The following is a 16,733-nucleotide window of genomic DNA, read 5'->3' on the forward strand; positions in this document are numbered from 1 at the left end:
AGAGAGAGGAGAGCCTGAGAACAAGACATCTGGGCAACGTGCAGGGAGGCTGTGGGGAGAGGAGAGGGTAGGTAGGCCATGAAGCGAGGGGGGGTGTCCCCTGTAGTCATGTCCATGTCTGTTAACATGCAGGAGGGTGGGTTTTAGAATCAGCCTGTTGGAATCCAGCTCTGGTGCTCACCACTGATTGGATCTTGAGCAAGTTACTAGTATTTCACCTCGTCGAACCTCAGTTTCCCCACACCTGTAAAATGTGAACACCCATCCCCTGGCTGATGTGGTTCATAGGTTGGGCATCATCCCATGCACCAAAGGGTTGCCAGTGTGATTCCCAGTCAGGTGAGGGATGTGCAAGAAGTTGCTGATGGATGTTTTTTTTTCTTCTCTCTCTCCCTCTTCCTTACTCTCTTTCTAAAAACTAATTAAAAATATTAAAAAGAAAAGTGAATACCCGTGCTTTCTTTACTGGTAGATAGGAAAGCTCCTGGTACATAATAGTTGGTACTCAAACAAATGTTCATGCTTTCTCTTCTAATTCAATGCCTACCCATGAGAGCTGTGGAATGCAGCTTTAACGCAAATAATGTTTGTTTTTAGAAACTGGCAAGGTGTTTACCTGGGGCCGAGCAGACTATGGTCAACTAGGGAGGAAGTTGGAGTCTGAGGAAGGCTGGAGACCAGAAAAGCAGGGTTCACCCCTCCCCTACTCGAGACCATGGGAGAGCACGCCTTCGTCTCTGCACTGCTTAACTGGAGCAACTGAGGTAGGAATGACTCTGCAAAGATGCGGTGCATCTCTTTTCCTTGTCTTTCAGTGAAGAGTTTACTGAGGGCCTACTGTGTGCGCATATTCCAGACATTATGTCAGGTTCCATGCAGGAATCTGGAAGGGTCCTTGCCTCAGGTTGCTTGTGGTTTAATGTGGTAGAAAAGGCAGTTGTACAGCTAATGCCACTGCAAGGCAGACTGTGTGTAACTCCTTTGGAGAGGTTCCGGGGACTCTGGGTTCACTTCCAGAGTGAGAAATGGCATCAGGGTGCAGGGGTTGGGTCAGGCTTCGAGGAGGATGTGCCTCCGAGCCCTGCCGTGAGGATGGTCAGATGTGAGCAAGCAGCTAGGAGAGGAGGACTTTCAAGTGGGCACACCAGCTTGAACAGTCACGGGGTAGGAAGGTGAAGAAAGTGTTTGAGGGACCCCTGGAGCAATGGGGTGTCTATGGGCCAAATGTGAGATAATATCATGAAGATGGGGTGGAACCTGACCAGGGGGCCTTTCATTCTGAGCTAAGCATTTCTGCACTTCTGTCTGTATTTCCCAGTGTAGAAAGCATTGCAGCTCATTTGCTCATTCAAGCCCCTGTAGTTCCCTTAAATGTCTTGAATTTCTACATTTGAGGCAGGAGTCTTAATTTCTCCAGGGTGTGTGTTTCTGTTACTAAATTTTACTTTACTGCTGCCCTTAAAAAAAAAAAAAAAAGGCTTAGTTTTTGAGAAGAATGAGGATGGCCACACAGGAAATGTGCCTCTGAACTCAAGCTGGCTTGATAAAGGAATTCAGTCTTCATTCAGAGTCTGTCAAAAAATTAATAAGCTAGTGAGACTTCTGTAATTAGCATCAGACTAATTACAACCCTCTCCATACCTAGAGGGCTTCCCTTCCCCCAGGGCCTGCCTGGCCTCCTGCTTCCGGGTATGTAGGACGATCTCCATTCCTGCTTCACATCCCAGCCCTGGTCCTCCGGGCCTTTCCTTAGTGCTGCGTGGTGGAGTCTGTCTGTCTTTCTCTGTCTCTTTTTATCTTTAATTGAAAAGGCACTAAACAACACTATAGAGATAATTTGGACATGGTAATAATACTTAATAAAACCAACCATAACTTACCACCTTAACACAACTACATTTCTTTTTGCATCTACACCTTTACAGAATTACTTATAATGTTTTGTATTGTCTTATTTATTTATTTATTTTTAAATATTTTTATTGACTTCAGAGAGGAATGGAGAGAGAGAGAGCGAGAGAGAGACATCAGTGATGAGAGAGAAGCACCGATCGGCTGCCTCCTGCACACCCCCTACTGGAAATCAAGCCAGCAACCTGGGCATGTGCCCTTGACCAGAATCGAACCCAGGACCCTTCAGTTCGCAGGCCAATGCTCTATCCACTGAACCAAACCAGCTAGGGCTGTCTTATTTATTTTATCACATGCTTTGCTTTTCTTGGTCAATAAGATAATTTTATATGGCTTTTATGTGTTTGGAAGATTCTTGGATTTTCCAAATCATTCTTTGAATGTTGGACATGGAGATCATATCCTTTTTTTTTTAAATATGTCTTTATTAATTTCAGAGAGAGGAAGGGAGAAGATAGAGATAGAAACATCAGTGATAAGAAAGAATCATTGATCGGCTGCCTCCTGCACGCCCCCTATTGGGGATCGAGCCCACAACCTGGGCATGGGCCCTGATCTGGAATGGGACCATGACCTCCTGGTTCATGGGTTGAAGCTCAACCACTGAGCCAGGCCGGCTGTGCAAGATCATATTCTTGTTGTTTTTTTTTTCGGGGGGAGGGGGAGGTGGCACTGTGGTGGACTCTGCACTGAATACTCGAATTGTTTCTTGAAGATACAAAGTTGGGGATGAAATTGCAGGGGCAAAGGCCATGAGTATCCTTATGACTTCCGCTGTATTTCTCTGCTTTCTGTTTGGAAGAAGTTGCTTCCACTGGTAGTGAGTGAGGGAATGCGGCATTCAAGCTGGTTTTGTCTGCTTAGCTTGTTCAGGGCCTGAGGCTTGGTATATAGGCTTTGGGCTCTTTTGCCAAGACTTTGTGGTCAGGTCGCAGAGCAAAGGCATGGAGGCTTCATGAAGCTTTTTAAAAAATATATATTTTTATTGATTTCAGAGAAGAAGGGAGAGGGAGAGATAGAAACATCAATGGTGAGAGAATCATTGATCAGCTGCCTCCTGCATGTCCCCTACTGGGGATCTAGCCCGTGACCTGGGCATGTGCCTTGACTAGAATTGAAGCCGGGACCCTTCAGTCCACAGGCTGACGCTCCATCCACTGAGCCAAACCAGCTAGGGCTTCATGAAGCTTTTTGAGTCTCTGGTTTTATTGGCAAGATGAGGATGATAACTCCTACCACAGAAGGTCATTAATGAGGATTACTTGCAAAGTTCTTGGCACATAGCAGGAACTCAGTTATTGTTGGGCCTTTTCTCTTCTTCTCCTTTGAAGCCTTTAACACCTTGTGGTGGCCACAATGTGCAGCACTGTGAGAGCCTGACATTGATGTGACTTATTTAGCTTCTTACAGGGCACTCTGAGGAGTCGGCTTGAGCCTGTGGCAGCTCCGTTTAGTGCTCCCCTCCATCTCTGCTCCAGTCTTTGGTGGCTGGTGTGTATACTCCCTGGCTTCACTACAGGTTTGGACTCCAGGCTGTTTTCTGTTGGTAAACTGGGGCTGGGAATTATCTCCACTGTTGATGTCCAGGTCTGACCTACAAGATCCGTCTTTGCCTGAGGCCCAGAGCCAAGCCAGTGTGGGCAGCTATAAACTGCTAGGAGGAAATGTCAAGCCCAAATGCCGTTCCAAGCCCTGCTCACCTTGGAAAAGGCAAAGGGTTACCCTGGCAGAGGCTTGGCCGGGGAGGTTCAGGGACACCTGGGGAGACAGGAATAGCCTTGAACTAAGTTGATGATTCCAGATCTTCAAGGACCTGATTGTGGCCCATAGCTGACCAGTTGCCTTCTTTATGTCCAAAGAATAAGCTGAGGGAGGCGAAAGCTGTCTGGGCTGGGGCCTCAGGCAGAATGTCTGTCCAGACAGGTCCAGTGGGACAGCTGGCAGGAGGGGAAAGCACAGGTAGATAGAGCTGCACTGTGCTATAAACATCCCTTCCTGTGAGCGGAAGAAAACAAATAAACACAATGTTATCCGTGCCAGTGGTTGTTACGGGCCAGGCCGTGTGCTAATGCTTTATATATCACAGTAAACCTGACACAGCTTATAATCACCGCTTTACGAGTAAGGAGACAAAGGCTCAGACTGGGGAGTCACTGGCCTGGGATCACACTGTAGCTAAACGGTGGGGCGGGGATTTAGACTTGAAGTACTCGGAGCTCACATATTTCTGTACAGATGAAGTGAAGTTGCATATTCCCTTTTACACGTGTCCTCCCCTGGGTGAAAGTTCTGGAAGTCTGGGCTTCAGGGTTTCTGATTCCCTGAGAGTCTCATTTTTTCCCTTCGGGGTTGTGTCTCATTTCTGGCCTGAGAAAGACTTTGAGATTTTAGTTCTGGTGGGCCTTCCTTTAATGCTCTTCCAGTGGTGACGACTGTGTGTTTCATGCACTGTCAGCTTTGCCTCAGGTCCTGGGCCTCTCTAGCCACGCTTGGAAAATTCCAGGGGTAGCACAGCGATTGGGGTTAATCCCCCCTGCATGTGTTAGGGCAGAGTGTGTGTGGACAGGTTTGCTTCTTGACAGCAAGCATGCACCACACAGCCTTTTGCTTTCCAAGCCCTACGTGGGGCTGCTACCTGCACATTCCCTGTGGAATATTGGCTCTAAGTCCCGTCTGTAGGTGGAAGCCTGCATTTTAAGTTGGACAGAAGTGTTTGTGCTCACTTAGTGGGCACGGCAGGGCTCTAGGTTCTGAAGCAGGTAGAGCTGGGCACCTGGTGTGCTAGTGGACCCATCAGGAGACCTGCTTTATTGAAGGTGGACAGCCAGCCTCTGAGGGATAAGGTCTAAATCAGAGTCAGAAGACCTGAGTTCTAGGTCTGGTTTTTGTCCTGACTTAATGACTTTGGGCAAGGGCTCTTTCCTCCTGCACCCCTAGCTCCCCCATGTAGGTGGGGATGTTAGACCATGTGATTCCTCATGTTTCTTAGAGATCTAAGAGTCCCTTCCATCTGTGACTCTTATTTCATATAAATGATCACTCCTTAAATTTGTAATGCTCTTGCCTCTCGAGTCCCTCAGTGTCACAGCCAACATCACTTAATCCCTAGCTGCTGGCTCCACTGTGTTAACCAGTGCTAACCTGGCATGTTAACCAGTGTTAACATTTGGGCATGTCAACCAGTCGAGAAGTTATAGGCTTCAGTGCCACTTGAGCTTTGCTCTGCCTCTTTACCCTGATTCTGTTCTCTGCCCTTGTTCCTTGTCCCCAGGGCCGCCTGTTCCAGTTTAGGTCATTGGGACTTAGTAGGATGCTCCCGCCTGGTCCTCCCAGGACTAGCAGTGTGGTTTTGACCCTCATCTCTGTGGCTCTGCCCTTATTGCCAGGGGCAGGCAGGCCTTGGTGACACTATCTTCCTGGCCTCCCTGCCCGCCACCCCCTCCGGCTCTGTGTGCGCTGACCTCCTGCTCACCGTGCTGGCCACACAGCGGGGGTGGGTGGGGAAGCAGATACGAGGATAAAGAGTCCACGTCTCTGCCCTGCAAGAACTTCCAGGAACATAAATAACTCCTTACTGCACAGAGTGAAAGTGCTCTCAGAGGTGTGTTCGTTCAGGGGAGCAGTGACGACGGGATGACTTATTCTGAAGACACTAACAAAAGGAAGTATTACTTGAACTGGGTTCTTTCAGCAGAGGGACAACATGAACTGAAACTGTGACTCTGAATCTGTTTGACCTCCTGGCACAGTCGGGATCCTGCCCATGGTCCAGCCTAGTTTTGCAGCCCGGCTGCCTGTCCAGCCTGCCCCTTCACTGCCACCCATCCTTCCGCTAGGACTACTGTCTGAAGGAAAGAACTTCCCCGTATGTGATCTCGTTTGATCCAGTGCAGTGCTGTGAAGGAGGCCAGAACAGGTTTTCCTCTTTTCATGACTGAGGAAACTGAGGCCCAGAGAGGCCAGCTGGGCGTTAGGAGAAGACCCAAGGCAAGCAGCCTGACTCGGGCTGCTCTGGGCTTTGCTCTGGGCTCAGCCTGCAGCCATGGCCCTGAGTCATGTTGCTGGTTTAAATTCTGCCCACGTTTGGGTGAGGAGCACCAAGTGCACGTGCACGTGTGCACACACGCAGCCATCGGAGCAGGAAATGCAGAAACAAACAAGAGTGGAGCCAGGGATTGGGTAATTGTCAAGCCCAGATGCCATCCGCCCTCATTTGCTGCAGGACTAAAACTGTTTGTTGGAGGATCAACCTGTGCACAGGTTCGAAGTGAAATCTGTCAGAGCGAGTGGGAAAGGAGCTATTTTTAGTTTGCAGAGTCACTCACTCAGCTGTGTTAGCTGAGGTTTGAGCCAGTCCCCTACGCTTTCCACAGTGTTATTTCTGAAGGAGAAATACCACTTGAATGCTGTGTAAAACCCATTAATGAACCTGGAAGTTTCCAGGGCGTCTTTGTCCTGCAGCTCCTTCGGGAGGTTGCCTTTCCTGAATGACCTTCCTCTTTCCCTATATTTAATGCATTTCTAATTTTAAGTTTGTGTCAAGACTGTGGGACTTCAGTGCCCTAAATAACACAGAAACCTACCACCAGCAATCAGCTGAGTCCGGAGGGCTCTGCAGCATTGAACGCAGCCTGGAAAAGCATTTCCAAGTTGCTGTCTGGTACGTAATCTGCTGTTCTTAGAGGAGCAGGAGGTCTCTGAGGCCACAGGCCCAGGCAGCCCAAACCTCCCAGGTGCAGCAGGTTTTGGGGCCTCCCCAAATGTTCACCCAAAGCCTGTTTCATTGGGGATTAGAAAAGCTAACACATCTGTGCTGTCGCTGCTGACCTAACAGGAGAAATAACCCACAACAAACCTCAAAGCAGTGGCCTGGATTTGTCTGTGTGAACACGCAGGAGAGACAGGGCTGTGTTGTTCGAAAGAGAGGGTAAAAGGCTATGATACAGAAGCACGTGTTTACCACCTGCTGTTTTCTCATTTACTTATATTTATCACCTTTTCTCACTGAAACACAAGCTGCAGGAGGGCAAGGGCCTATCTGTCCTGTTCAAGGCTGGGTTCCCAGTGTCTAGAATAATTCCCAGCACCTCAGAGGTGCGTAGTGGGTGTTCCCTGACAATAAGTGAGAAGTGAATGAAAAAAGTGGTTTTGGAGCCATGTGGCCCTCTTCTGCTCCTCTTCTCTCTCTCCCTGCTGTCTGTAGTCCTCAATCCCAGGCCAGCTCAGGAGCAGGCATTTCTGGGTTTTCAGGCATTTGGGCATCAGACGTCCTTCAGAGCCAGAGAGCAGACCCCAGAATATGCTGAGACAACCCAGAAATTTCTTACAGTATCATAATGATGAGGCTTTTATGGTCCGCCTTGCAGCATTTCATGATTTACCAAGCGCTTTCACACATCATCTTTGGTTTTCCTTCTTTTATTCAACAGATGCTTACATATGCCTGTCTGTCTGGACGCTCCATGAGCAGAATGGTGGAAGCAGAGGAGAGTGGAATAGTTCCTGGCTTAGGGGCTTGTGAGCTAGTAGTCGGGCTCAGGCAGGTTCATGGCAGGCAAGCAGAATGTGACAGAGGCTGAAAGGAGAGTCTGACAATGAGGCTATGTTGATCCCATCCCTTCCCTGTGCCCTTGGGGACTTTTTCTTTCTTACACTTTCAGTCCTTCTGGTTCTGTTGGATTTTGCAGGAGTGGGTGGCGGGTGGTGACTGGAAAGGCTTTTGAATTGGAAGCATTGACATGAAATTAGGTCTCAAGGGAGCTCATGTAAAGTAGCAGGGGAGCCTTGGCAAGGACTGCGCTAAGAGGAAAGCAGAGGAAGAGCAGCTAGAGAAAGACCGAGTATTGACAAGAGAGGGAGCAAGCCAGCCAGGAACTGCAGCGTCTCAGAGCCAAGGCCATTTCAGCAGGGAGGTCAGGGAGGCTGGAGACTGAGGCCTGCCATGGGGTGGGTGATGGGAGGTTGGTGTCACCTCTGAGAGAAGCTGAGTCAGGGGCTTAGGGAGTGAAAGGATCCTAGGAAGGACAGGCTGCAGGTGTGAACAACTCTTTCAGGAGATTCATGGTCAAAGGAGGATGAGGACAAACTCAGGAACTGGAAAGGAGAGCCGGTTCGAGTGGGTTTTGTCAGCTTGGGCTGGAATGTGTCAAGGATTAGAGAGAGAAAGAGAGAAAAAGCATGAGTAAAGGTGCAAAAGGGCGGTGGCAGCTGGAGCAGGGCCCCCACGGAGATGAGAGGTGGGGCTGAAGTCACCGGGCATGGGCTAGTTCTGACAAGAAGGAAGGGCACTTTTTCTCTCCTCTCCACAGGAGTAAAATAGAAAGAGGACACGTGAAGTTAGAAGTTTGCGGTGGAGGAGAGAAATGCTTTCACTGAAGTGTGTGTATTCTTTGTCATTGAGGTATATCTTAGCTTTATTTATTCAATAAATGTTTAATGCATCCCACTGTGGGCCATGCACAGTTCAAGGTGCCAAGGATTCACAAAGAAAAGACCAAGTTGCTGCCCACTACAGTATCCAGTATTATTAGTAATATGGTAATTATTAATATGTGCATCTCTAAATCAAACGTTGAGTTCCTTGGGAGCAGACCCTGTCTCATATAACTTTGAATAATTAGGGCCAGGCGTGGTACAAAGTAAATAATCAGTAGAGGTATGCTGAAAAAGTGTGAAAGCTCCTGTTAGGTGGCTTAAATCTTCCTGGTTAGGTTGAAAGCCAAATGGTTTGCTGACGTGATGAGGTTAGTTTGGGGAGGCCTCCAAGGAGGGACTAGTTTGCTCTGTCATGGTGCACCCAGCACAGTCTGGTAACTGCCCGGAACAGAAGAAGACATGGTTACTGGCTCTGATCCCTGAGTGGTGGGTAGCACAGATGTTGCCTCCATCACTCTAGGGTTGAGGAAACTGATGCTCAAAGAGAAAGCTGTCAGGAGCTCAGTGCTACATAGTACATGGCAGAGCAGGGCCTTGAACCTTGTTCTCAGAGCCCTCACTTTCCTCATTGCTGGTGCGGTTCACCAACAGCTTCCTCTCTGGACAGTTGTGATCAGAATGTGGGCCTGGGCTGTGGCTATCACTAGGGGTAGCTGGGTCTGACGGAGACCTGGAGCCCTCTCTAGGCTCAGTCTGGGTCAGTATCTTATGAAGAAAAGCAGGAGGAAAGGAAGAGCCTCAGTGAGGACTGGGATGTGAGGTTAATTCACGATGTTGTACTGTAGAGCTTGCTGGAGTTGAAGGTCTGATGAAGAGACTCTATAATGTGGAGTGAGACCTGGGTTGGATTTTCTGCTCTGTCATCTACAGTCCACATGCCTGGGCCAGTGAAAACCTTCCCAGCCTTCCTTTTTCACCTCCCAAGTGCGAGTAATAATACCTGCTTTTCTTGCACCAGAGCCGCTCTTCCATCTCAGTCACTGGACGTCTTAGGAGCTATACAGACCCGTATTGGATCTTGTGTCAAACACTTCTTAGAATCAGCGCCAGTGAAAATAGTGGAGCCCAGATGCTTGACAATCCATAGCCAGTCCCTACGCGGTGCTGGACAGTGTGGATTCCTGTCGTGGCAGTTCAGGCACTGGCAGCAAGGATGTCTCTGGCTTGCTCTCCCTCAGCAGCAGAGGAGATTCATCAGCTCTGATTTAAAGTCTCAGTGACCTCATGTGTCACCACCACTCTCTGCAGCATTACGACTGCCCCAGGCTGTGCCCAGGGTCGCCCGGAAGCGTTCCAGCTGTCTTTTGTTGCATTTGACCTTGAAAACTGGGCGTTCCAGGGTGAAAGTAAATCGTGCAGAGGTTTAGAGGGAACAGAAGTCAATGAGGGTTAAAGGAGGCTGCAGTGGTTTGATGAGAGAAACGCAGGTCTGTGAAGGCTGAGTGAGTTGTGCCTGAGTTGGTGGCTGGGGAACTGACACTACCTCCATCACTACCTCTATTCCCCTGGCTTGGACCTCCATAGCTGCTGCCTAATTACAGTGACAGCCCCTTCGTTGAAGACTTCCTTTCTCTAGTCTGGCCTCTTCCCAGTTGCCCCAATCAGCTGCCAAATGATGTACTAAAATATAAATCTGATTGGGCTAGGCCAGGGGTGGGCAAACTTTTTGACTCGAGGGCCACAATGGGTTCTTAAACTGGACCGGAGGGCTGGAACAAAAGCATGGATGGAGTGTTTGTGTGAACTAATATAAATTCAAAGTAAACATCATTACATAAAAGGGTACGGTCTTTTTTTTCAATAGTTTTATTCATTTCAAACGGGCCGGATCCGGCCCGCGGGCCGTAGTTTGCCCACGGCTGGGCTAGGCTCCTACTTTTTTTTTTTTTTTTTTACGATTCTTAGAAAATACAGAAAACACTCATTCCCACAGCAAACACTATTGGAAACGTACTATATGGAAGAAACTTAACCAAGCCTTTAGGATATAGTGGAGAATAAGGCTCAGCCTCTGCCCTCAAGGGGTCGGTGAAACACACAACCTGTAATTCCCACAACCAGGGTGCAAAGAATGGCATTAGTGTAAGTTCCAGGATTATTGTTGGTCTTGTTCACCACTGTATCCCTATCACCTTGATTAGCCCAGCACATAGTAGGTGCTCAGTAAATAATTGTTGTAGGGTTGAATGTATGCCCTTACTTTTTTTTTTTTTAAATGTATTTTCATTGATTTCAGAGAAGAAAGGAGAGGGAGAGACAAAAACATTGATGATGAGAGAGAATCACCGATCGGCTGTCTCCTGCACGCCCCCCACTGGGGATCGAGCCCACAACCCAGGCATGTGCCCTTGACCAGAATAGAACCCGGGACCCTTCAGTCCGCAGGCCGACGCTCTATTCACTGAGCCAAACCAGCCAAGGCGCCCTTACTTTTTAATGGCCTCCCGTCCAGGATGAAGTCCAAAATATCTAGCTTGTCATAAGAAGCTCTTCCTGATCCTGCTCCTGTCACGATATCAGCCTCATCTTGCGCTGGTCTCTCTCTTGTACTGTGCGGTTTATCTGTACTGAACCAATGAAATCATAGTGTTGTTGATACTTCTGGGTCTTTGCATGTGCTGGTCCTTCTGCTTTCCTTTGTCCGTGGCTCCTTGGACACTACTACCCAATGGATAGCAAGGACGATGTCTTATATTCATGTCAGTGTTCCTACCATTCAGTCTGACAAACCTGCCTCTTTCTCTCTCTGTTGAGTTTTTCTTGGTTTGATGCGCTTACCCACCTTCCTTGGTTCTGTTGAGCTGCTGTCCCTGAAGCTCTTTTCCACATCCCTTCTCCTCTCCTTTCCCTGAGCCTCCTGAGAGTCCAGATCTGGACTTTGTTGGGCTGCTGGAGGCCTGGCTCCTTGGCTGTGATGAACCCTGGCCTTCCTTTTGCCTTTCGTAAACATCTCCCTCCTGCTTGGCCTCATCCAGACAGCTGGACCTCTCTGCTAGTTTCACATGCTCAAGAACCTTACCCTGAGCAGGGCGTGGATTTTGCCACTCCCTTTGCCTGAGGACTGGACTGTGTGTCCTGGACCCGGTTACTGTTTGGGATCCTTTTCTGAATGGCTGATTCCCTAGGGGAACACATCTGCTTGATTCTGAGTGTTGTTGCTGCTTAGACTTCCTGCCCAGAGGCCCTCTTTGATCTTGGTGCAGGCCTGAATTCGACCAGGCCCTTTGAAGGCTAAGTGAGTTGTGCCTGAAGGGCTGCCTTAGGAGCCAGCCCTGTAGTCACTCCTCTTCCCCAGTGGCTATTCCCATCGAGTTCTAGCCCTTTTTGGCCTGCAGTGTACCGAGCCCCTGAGCACTGAGGCCTTGCCTGGCAGGCATCCCTGGAGACAGAGACAGAGAAAACACTGCTCTTGTCATTTCTAAAGAAGCAAAACCAGACCGTTTTGTTGGGATGCAGCTTCCAGAATCCCAAGACCCAGTCCAGTTAGTAGAGGGACCACCGAATTAGGACTAGAAGAAGTGAGTGTTTGTGTGGTTACATAACTCCCCCTTGTGATGCAGTGGTTCTCTCCGTGGGAGCACTGCAGGTTGCTGCTTGGAAGAGGGCACTTTTTACTGGATGCCTGGTATCATCCAAGGTCGGGGGTGACTGGCTGTGTGGAGCAGAAAAGGAAGGAATCAGAGATGTCTTTGCAAAAAGAGCAGCTGCCATGATGGTCGTGAAGCTTCTGGCTTTTCTGAGAGCCAGAGTGTAGGTAGAGAGGAAAGCAGCAGGCATGGTGGGAGCCCAGCACGGGTGCCGGGAGGCTGCTTGAAGCTCCCAGGAAGACCTTCCCATGGGCCACTGCAGGAGACCCAGCTGGCTGGGAGCAGTTGCTTATGGCTGCTGAATGAAGTGCATGTGTGATTGTAGCCAGCACTCCCAGGACTGAGTGAGGACAGTTCCTCACTCCAGAAAGGTAATTTAGTCATTCTGGAGTATCTTCTCTGTGGTTTCATTTCCATGTGGCCCCTTTTGGGTAAGATTGATTAATATCCTGGAGCATGCACATTATTCAAGGATAGAGTCTGCATGAAGGAGCAACAAATAGGAGAAGGACTTGGAAGAATCAAAAGACTTTACATTGTGGCTTGATTTTTGGACAATCTGCTTTACTTCCCGAGGCCTCAGATTTTGTGTCTGTCATATATAATAACTAGAGGCCTGGTGCACAAAAATTTGTGCACTCGGGGGGCATCCCTCAGCCCAGCCTGCCCCCTCTAACAGTCTGGGAGCCCTCACAGGATGTCCTACTGATGTCCCTGTGGAGAGCGGGCCTAAGCCGCAGTCTGGCCTCCCTCTGTGGAAGGCAACTGGCCGATCAGGTATATAGATACTTTTTGAAGGCGGCATAGACTCCTTCCTTATTTCTTTCCTCTGTGGTTGGAGAATAGGGGACTAAAAGGTGGAGACAGAACTGTGGCCGGGCCTGGGGCTCTTGTAGGCAGCAGAAGGAAGGAGAGGGCTGGGGAAAGTCTAGACCAGCCGTGGGCAAACTACGGCCCGCGGGCCGGATCCGGCCCGTTTGAAATGAATAAAACTGTTGAAAAAAAAGACCGTACCCTTTTATGTAATGATGTTTACTTTGAATTTATATTAGTTCACACAAACACTCCATCCATGCTTTTGTTCCGGCCTCCGGTCCAGTTTAAGAACCCATTGTGGCCCTCGAGTCAAAAAGTTTGCCCACCCCTGGTCTAGACACAGTTTTCTTCAATCGTCCTCCCTTCCTCCGGGCCCCTCGCTCTGTTCTCTCCTTGTTGTGGTGGACACTTGGGCCTCGGACTGACAGGAGCTCAGCAACGGTGGAGTTCAGCCCCCTCGCTTCTCAGCTGAACATACAAACACCTCACATTCCAAGTGGAGCTGTTTTCAAATGGCCAAAGTGCTGGCAATTCATGCCTCCCGGCCTTTCCCCTCTCGGGTTTCCTCCTTGGGTCAGTTGCAAACTTCACTGAGACACCGAAGCAACTCTGCCCTGGTAGTTCTGCACCGGCCCCTGCCTGGGCCCGGCCGGGCACTCTTCTTTGAGGTCCCTGGGTCCACAGTCTGAGCTCGGGGAGGTCACCCAGAGCCGGTTCCCCCAGACAGGTGGGGCAGGGGGCTAGCTTGAAGAGCTGGAGGAAGATGGCAGAGTAAGAGTTGGTATGAACCAGCGCCTGCTTAGCCAGACTTCCTAAGCTCCCCACCGGGCCCAGGCTGGGCCCCTTCCCCACACCAGGAGGATCCCAGCTGAGGTCCCCTCCCTGCACCCAGCGCTCTCCTCCCTGTTCTACCACTGAGGGAAGGGAACAGCTCACCTGCTCTGGACCCTGCCAACCTGGCCGGCTGAGGCACAGGCCAGGCGGTGCAGCCTAGGGTGCTGGTGGCGGCGAGCCTTCTCCCTCTCCCTGAAGCGTGGGGCGGGGTTGCAGCAGCTCACAGCTGCCCCTGGGCACCGTGCATGGAGACACCGCTCTCCAATGAGCCACCGTCCACCCGGGACCTGTGGGGGTTGGGGTGGCCTCGGGCTCCCACTGGCCCCACTGAAGCCAGACTCGGCTTGGCCGGCCACCCCCACCGCCCGAGGGCTGTGCATGCCCCACGGGCCTCATCGCCATCATGAATCGCCGTGGTCCGGTCGTCCCATCCCAGGAAGTGGCCATCCCGATCGCCATGGCTCACTTCCCAGTGCAGTTGGGCCTGCCCAGCAACCATGTAGGCAGGAGCTGGGCCTCTGAGGGGAAGGAGGAGGGATGCGCGTGCCAGGGCAGAAGAGGAGAACTTGGCGGTGTAAACACAGCCCCCTCCCCCCACGTCGTGCTGGCCCATCATTCCAGAACCCCTGGGTGCCCCTGCCCAGCACTGTGCTCTCAGGCCTAGGGTTGGGGTGAGGGACCTGGAGCTGCAGCCTGTACGCAGCTGTTGCTGGCTTGGAATCACAGTGGTCGATCAGGGAGGGATGTGGGGTGCCAAATTTCGCCTCTCTCTCTCTCTCTCTCAGAGGGCCCCGGTGGGCGGGAGGGGGCTCAGGCGAAGCAATCGGCATCGCTTGCCTTCGCCTGAGCCCCCGCCCGCCCCCGGTCACACATGGGAGTGGGCCCCGTGTCTCTGGCGGGTGGATGGGGGCTCAGGCGAGACGATTGGCATCGCTTGCCTTCACCTGAGCCCCCGCCTGCCCCTGGGTCGCACACAGGAGTGACCCCCGCCCCCAGGTCACACACAGGGGCCTGGATGGTGGCTTGTGCTGTCCTGTCCTGCCTGCAGTATGCAAATTAGACGCCATCTTTGTTGGTGGTTAATTTGCATATCGGTCTGATCAGCCAATGGTGGGCATAGCGAAGGTACGGTCAATTACCATGTTTGTCTGTTATTAGTGTAGATACTTATTAGGCCTTCCTCTCCAAGTGTTTGTCAAAATGATGTTATGGATGTGAAAGCATTTAATAAACTATGAAACAATATACAGATATAAGTTATGTTAGTAGGTTTCTTTGTCATATCTAACCTATGGGTTTTTAGGTCTGGTAGCTCTTTGGAAATTGTTCTCAGTTATCATGGAGCTGGAGTTTGATATGAATCATTTTTATGATTTCTGTGTTCCTCTTTATCCATTAGTACTTACCAAGTACCGAGGGTGCATTCAAGCTGTGGACTTGGAATGTGACAACAGGGAGGACACAGAGTCCTCCAGCTTTCTAAATGGGATGTGAGTGATAGTATAAATCTCCTGCAGGTAAGAGCTGAGGACTGTGAGCAGAGAGATCTAGAAGCAGTGTCGAGAAGAGCATTGTTGGCCAACTCTCTTGAGTCTTTGGGAAGTCTTAGAGGAGATGAAATTTGAAGACTGGGGAGATTGAATTTAGTGGTTGCGAAGATCAAGCCTCTTTAGGCTTCTGAAGGATCTGTGTGGGAGGAGGCTGGTTCCTTCTGAGGCAGTAAACCTGGGGACAGTGTTCTCAGGCTTTGGTTTGAGCACAGAGGTTGGCAGTTAAGAATGACTTGATTTGGAACAATAGGATATTTTAAAGGAATAATGATAGCTCCTATCTGTTGAACATTGACTCTGTACCACATATTGTGCTAAGCGCTCTATGAACATCACTTTCAGTTCTTACCATGTTCCTATGAAACAGTGTACTATTTTATCCCCATTTTGTAGAGGAGGAAACCAAAACTTGAGGTAGTAACTGATCTAAGGACACAACTAGGAAATGGCAGAGCTAACACACAGTGGCAATGTTGTAGACTGGAGGATATAGACTAACATAGTGGCAGCAAGGATGAGTTTCTGAATGTCTCAACCCCAACTTCCTTACTTGCAAATCCAGCTTATATCACTTTACAAGTCTCAGATGAGAATGAAATATTTTTTGGACAATTCCAGTTGCCATTTCAGGTATGAGCTACCTGAGGATAGGTAGCATGTCTTGGTTGTGGAAATATCTTTAATACCTGGCACAGTGCCTTTCAGAAAGCAAGCGGTTGGGATTTCTTATGGAATTGAATAGAAACCTCTCCTCACTGAGAGTCGGAGTCACCTGTTATGGTTTGATTTCACTCATCTGAAATGTTTGAACATCTGAACATCTTATGGGTGGTGGTCTTCCAGAAGAGAGCATATGGTGTTGCAGAATGGGCACTGTGTTTTAGGATTTTAAAAAATTTCATACCCCGGCTCTGGTTGGTGTGGCTCAGTTGGTTGGAACATTGTCCCATGCACCAGAAGGGCGTGGATTTGATTCCCAATCAGGGCACATAAGTAGGTTGTGGGTTTGGTCCCTGGCCGGGGCACATATGGGAGGCAACTAATTGATGTATCTCTCTCACATCGTTGTTTCTCTCTGTGTGTGTGTCTCTCTCTCTGTCTCTCCTCCTTCTTCCCTCTCTAAAATCAGTAAAAATCTCATACTCTGTTGAGTTGGGGGAGAGGGGCTAGGTCACATGGCAGGCACTTGCGGAAGCCTTAGGGGCTTGAGCTCTACCCACTGTGGAGCAGGCTTGAAGAGGTCTGTGGTGGGATAGCTGTGGACAGAACTGTGACATATGAGTTTGGAGGGAGAGGAACAAAAATAGAATGCTGACTCCTCCAGTGTCTCAGCATGAGGGTCATGGAAACACAAGCATCTTTCTCAGCCTGCAGTGCTCCATTCCTCAGATGCCTGCTTAAGGGTAAGGGCACAGAGTCATGCAAATGGTACCTTTCCCTTTGCACCTCTCAAGGTGAAATTGCTGCTGCTGCATGGGGACTTGTGGGAGCACTTCCGTTGTTACTGCTGTACAATGCATTTATCATTCTGCTCCCCTGGCACACTTTGCCAAGCTGCATCATTTCCCTGCTCCTTCCTTCCCTGCGTGATGATGATGCA

At 49.8% G+C, this 16,733-nt stretch overlaps 1 protein-coding gene across 5 annotated transcripts in view; it reads left to right on the forward strand.

The window, feature by feature from the left end:
• Positions 1-16,733, forward strand: part of SERGEF (secretion regulating guanine nucleotide exchange factor) — a 195,231-nt gene that overhangs the window by 48,286 nt on the left and 130,212 nt on the right. For all 5 annotated transcript variants that reach the window (XM_081099598.1, XM_081099595.1, XM_081099597.1 and 2 more), the window contains one exon: positions 598-764. In XM_081099598.1, coding sequence (XP_080955724.1) covers positions 598-764 — 167 coding nt within the window. The remainder of the gene's footprint in view (positions 1-597; positions 765-16,733) is intronic.

Source organism: Myotis nattereri (genome assembly GCF_964212035.1).
Source record: "Myotis nattereri genome assembly, chromosome: 9".
NCBI classification, from domain to species: Eukaryota; Metazoa; Chordata; class Mammalia; order Chiroptera; family Vespertilionidae; genus Myotis; species Myotis nattereri.